Here is a 5,401-nt window from a genome sequence, read left to right on the forward strand (position 1 = left end):
TAGGGCAATAAATATTTGTTGAATTGAATTTTTATTCAAAATAGTCAAACTCATCCTGTGCAGACATCTGGGGACTGCTGAAACACTGAGAGTTGACCATTTAAGTGACCTTTGAATCAATTAAATGTCTGCGTAATGTGTTTGCCCCAGGTTTATATTTTGGTCTTCAGAGGTGGCCGGCAGCCTTCAGAGGGCAGATCTCGGTGGTGTGGAAGTGAAGATTCTGCTAGAGACGGCAGAGAAAATAACAGCTATGTCGTTGGATGTGCTTGGTAAACGGCTCTTCTGGGTTCAGTATGACAGAGAAGGAAGCAATTCTCGTATTTGTTCCTGTGATTATGATGGAGGTTCTGTCCATTTTAGCAAATATCTTTCACAGTAAGTTTTGCTTTTGGTATGAAATAAAACAATTGCCATTTGAAGTTTGTGTGATAAGTTAATTTTACATTTGCCAGTTAAACTGATGTGTGGTTTAGCACAGATTTTAGATTTCAAAAGACTTGAGTCCAAGTCCCAGATTTACCATTTATTAGACAAGTGACTTTGGGCAGGTTACATGACTTCTCTTATCCTCAGTTTCCTTTAATATGGGATATGAATAGTACCTATTCTTGGGGTTATGGTTAAAGTTAAGTAAAGAAACACAAGTAAAAATAACAAATTTTTCATAATAAGTTTTCACATGTTGCTTATAATTCTTTTTGGAATTTTTATGTCATATACTTGTGAAGCACCTATCTTTCATTTGATTTGCTATTTTGCCAGTAACAGACTCTCCAGCTTGTGGCAAGAGACAGATATCAGTCAAGTGTGAAATGAACAAAACCAGAAGTCCACTCTTATCCTGTTCCTATTTTCTTCCCTATTTTATTTTCATTACACTTATGTGCTGGTTAGCAAAAGAATGAGACAATGAATCTGGAGTTAAAAATTATATCCTATTAATTCAGATTATGACTACATAAATAAATTTTTAACTTTAATACCTGTTTCTAAATACAAATGGAAAACAATTGTAAAGGTAGTTGATTAAAATTCATACAATAAATTGAAATAAAGTGAAACTTGAATAAGCCCAGGAAGAAATGTTCCGCCATTCTTTATTTTTTTTCCTATTGTTTTTTAGGCACAATTTGTTTGCAATATCCCTTTTTGGTGACCGTATCTTCTATTCAACATGGAGAAAGAAGACAATTTGGATAGCTGACAAACACACTGGGAAGGATATGGTTAGAATTAACCTCAACTCATCATTTGTACCACCTGGAGGAATTAAAGTAGTGCACCCGATCGGACAGCCCAGGGCAGAGGGTGATGCTTGGGCATCTGGTGAGTCATCTTTGACCTTGAACAAGATCTGGCACTTAGTCCTCACCTATCCACTTGCTTAAGCCAGACACTTAGGGAGTCATCCTTGATTTCTCCCGCTGCCTTACCCCTGGTTTCCCATCTCCCATTAAGTCCTTTCGACTCTACCTCCTAAATACATCTCCAGTGCCCAATTCTCCCTCTTCTGCTGCCACCATAGTCCAGACAACTGGCATTTCTTGCCTGGCCTATTATAGTAGCCACTCATCTAATCTTTCTGTTTTCTCTTCCTGCCTTTAAATAGTTAATATGATCCATTAGCTCCCGTGCTTCGAAAGCTTCCCTTTGCATTTAGATTGAAATGTAACATTTTACAAGGTCTATCATCAATGTTTGACCACCCTGATCTCGCCCTCTCTCCCTTCCTCCCCTTGCGGGAATCTAACATGCGACTTTCCATCATTCCTCAGGCATGCCCGGCTCCTTCACACCATTACGCTTCTGTAGTCACTCTTCTGTCTGCCTAGACTTCTCTTCAGTTCTGAGCTTAAATATCATGTCCTCAGATAGGCCTTCTCTGGGCTTTCAATCAAAGTAGACCCTTCACCTATTTTTTTCTCAGTACACCCTTTGTTGAACTCATCACAACATGTAATTACATATTACTTGGCTTTCTTTTTGATTTTCCTCCCACTTGATTATAAATGCAATATCCCTTTTTGGTGACCATATCTTCTATCCATGCAGGCAGGGACCATGTTTGTTATTTATTTATTTGTTTAAACCACCTTATATTTAATGGTTATTTATAAATAAAAAATTTTAAGTAATGTTAGTAAAATGAATGGATTGACTGAATCTAGTCATGATCCCAAACTTTTATTTTTAAATATAGTCTTTTCTGTTTAAATTCTTTAGCATGTACTTTTTTTAAGGTAGATTTCTCAATACGGTTTATAGACTGCATAAAAATGATGTTGCAATAACATTTGCTTTACGTAAAAGTTTTATTTTAAGAAAGCTTTAATATATCTTTATTTTTATCCCCAAATAGCCTTGTGAGGTTTTGAAGCAGAGATGGAGTTGTTTATTTTCTCTTCTTCCTACCTGTTGGATGCCACCGGGGTTTAGTAATGGTGTGGGTAATGGTAGGGACTGTGAGTCCCTACCACAATTAATATACAAATGTGTTCATACCTGCCCCAGACATAGAGAGCTGTGGAGACCGAAGAAGATGCCAAGCATGAGATTTCCGAAGGAAGGCTAGAATCTAGGGCGAACTGATATTATTATTTCTTATATCCTCATGGAGGTAACTAATAGTGTGAATGCTTTTATCTGATTTCTTTAAAAACTTAGATAGAAACTATAATGTAACTTGTGTAATGACTATGCTTTCAATGCAAGTAATGAGGAACTGCCAAGAATAAAATAAATTGCAAGTGATGTAGCATTTATTCAGATAACTTGTTTTTTAAAAACTTGATTTACTTGAATTTACAAAGCAAGCGCTGTGGGAAATGAATCAACTATGGGTGGTAGCACAACATTAAGTAGCAACAACCTGTTGGTAACCCTATAAAATAGAGGGTGACCATGTGCCAGATATCTTCCATGGGAAATTTTGACTCAAGCTGTCTTCGCATTCATTGGCCAAGTGGTGGTGACTCACAACAAAATGAGAACCAACAAGTACTCTGAATAAGTAATCAGAAGTCTTATTCATAATAGTTATAGACGTATCCATCCATATCCTCATCACCATCTCTTACATTTATACGTAACCTCCTAGTTTCCAAAGCATTTTTATGGGCGTTATCTTGTTGATTTGTCACAGCAACATTGTAAGACAAAAAGGTCAGCAATAATTGTGCTTATTTCATAATTGAGAAATCTAAAGCCTAGAGAAATAGAGTGACTTTTCCAGGATTGCACAGCTTATTAATGATGAGGTTTGGAAAAAAAAGATTCCTGGTCTGTCAGTTGAATGTTCTTTCTACCATCAACACTAGCTCTTCAGAGTCCTTCATTATTATTCAGCCTCCTCGATGGGGAGTTCAAATAGGATAATTGAAGCACAAATTTCAAAAGAAAATCCCTAATAATGCATTACAGAACAGCTTCACAAAATGTGGCAAATAATAGAATTTGGTTGGGAAGCCCCTGCCAGCTGCAGAGCTACAGGCAAACCTGGAATCTAGAAGGCAAGTGGCAGTGGAGATATTGGCTGCAGTTACTGACCGAAGGACATGATTCACGTGTATTCCAAGTGCAAAGAACTTTTGATATCAAGAGCTGTTACTTTAGCCAACATTAAAGAGGTTTAAGTTGTTTTAGTGCCTTGTAGAGCAGAAATTCTTTACCTGGGATTTAAGGTGTATAAACCTCTCGACTATATGTGTTAGATGAAAATACTCAATTGTCTCCCTGGGAGATGGTATATAACTTTCATCAGGTTTTCCAAGTGTCTGGCATGGTTTCCATTTAAAAGCTTAACTTCTCTAGAGGATGGGTGGTTCCCCCTGGATAATAGGCTTACAGCTGCAGCTCCTCAGGTGAGGTGGACAGTAGCAGAACTTTGGTTTGCAAGGCATTTAGTAGTGAGACTACTTCAACCAGGAGATAACTGAGAAAAGTCATGTAACTTGGTAGATATTATTTTTGTTATAAAATACGAGTCTTTGGACACATAAGAATATCAATAAATGGTGCGAAATGCCTCCACTACTATTATTAAACCATGTTCTACAAAACACTGACTCTGTGGGACTTAGTGGGGTTATCTGGAGGAAAAAACATTTCAGGGCCAAATGATTTAGACAGACTGGGTTAAGTAAGATTAAACAGGTTGTTTTTCCGCAATGACCCCTCAGAACCACGCATACGGTTATGTGCGTTGTTAATCTCTAAGGACCAGGCAACCTGTGGCGTTTCCCTAGTCGATTTCCTGTGCAGCAGCCCACTCAACTCCCTAATTATTATTATTCCAAACCCAGACCTCTTTCTTGAGATCAAGACCAATTAAAAAAAAAAGAAAAAGAAAAAGAAAGATTCGAAGGCATAGCTAGAATTAAGTTGCAAAGATCTGCTACAGAGTTAAGCTGCAGAGAAAAGTGATTTAAAACATTGGGGATTTAGTCAGAATATACAAAAGGAAGCAGCCCCAGTGAAGACCACTGGCTGACCAAGGCCGGGGCGGGGCTTACCAAGGCAGCCCAGCGCTTGGCCAGGAAGCCTCCTTTGTTGTTTAGACAAGGCCTGGGCTTGCCCTGCGGATTGGCTGGTCAGTGAGGAGCTTCTTGCAGCTGACTGCTGAGCCCCAATCGCCATGGTTGAGCCACAGCTTCCCCATCAGGCTGGTTTCCTGATGATTTCGACCAGTTTCCTGAGACCGGTCACTCTGGTCCCTCCTCCAGGCCACACCTGCTTGCTATCTGCCCCCTCCAGGCTCAGGGTCCTGTAGTGGGCACATGGTATGTACACACTGAGGCTCAGTGAATATCGAGGCCTGTATGTTTAACCTGCCTTCTGAGCGTTTTTGCTTGGGTTTCTTAAGAGTGCTTCAGGTACAAAGGAAATACTTGATCTAGCGACTTTCACATCCCTTCTCCCCAGCTCCTCTCCCTCCAGTTTTCGTACTGCAGTGAGTGGCATCTCACCTCCATCTCCCAAGGCAGAAATCTAGGAGCGGCCGTTTCATCCCTCTTTCTTCACTCCTACCCCATGAAATAAATCTGCAAATCCTAATGATTCTACCACCTTCAATCTAACCACTTCTCCTCTCTTGGCAACAATCCCTCCCCCTAGGGTCCCCCATATTTGTATCCTGCCTCCCTTTTCTATCCTGCAGGGAGCATAACCTTTCAAAAATGAGGGCCCAATTATGACATCCCTTGGTTGAAACCAGTTGACAGCTCTCATCGCCAACAGTGAAAGTCCAGTCTCTTTATTAAGCCCATTCACAAGGCCCTCTGCTCATTTCTCAGCTTCACCTTTCACCATTCTCTGCCTCACATCCTGTGCTGCAGGCATCATCAAAGACTTTATTTCTTCCCTCAGGGCAGCCTTGCTGTCTCCTCCAGGCCTTTCGGGA

The 5,401-nt window shown here is 40.0% G+C and overlaps 1 protein-coding gene across 2 annotated transcripts in view; it reads left to right on the forward strand.

Annotated features, from left to right (window-relative positions):
- The window catches only part of EGF (epidermal growth factor), an 82,624-nt gene that overhangs the window by 21,893 nt on the left and 55,330 nt on the right, over nucleotides 1–5,401 (forward strand). For both annotated transcript variants that reach the window (XM_006918920.3, XM_025051803.1), the window contains exons 4-5: nucleotides 151–378; nucleotides 1,127–1,329. In XM_006918920.3, coding sequence (XP_006918982.2) covers nucleotides 151–378; nucleotides 1,127–1,329 — 431 coding nt within the window. The remainder of the gene's footprint in view (nucleotides 1–150; nucleotides 379–1,126; nucleotides 1,330–5,401) is intronic.

This window comes from Pteropus alecto, unplaced genomic scaffold, assembly GCF_000325575.1.
Source record: "Pteropus alecto unplaced genomic scaffold, ASM32557v1 scaffold5, whole genome shotgun sequence".
NCBI classification, from domain to species: domain Eukaryota; kingdom Metazoa; phylum Chordata; class Mammalia; order Chiroptera; family Pteropodidae; genus Pteropus; species Pteropus alecto.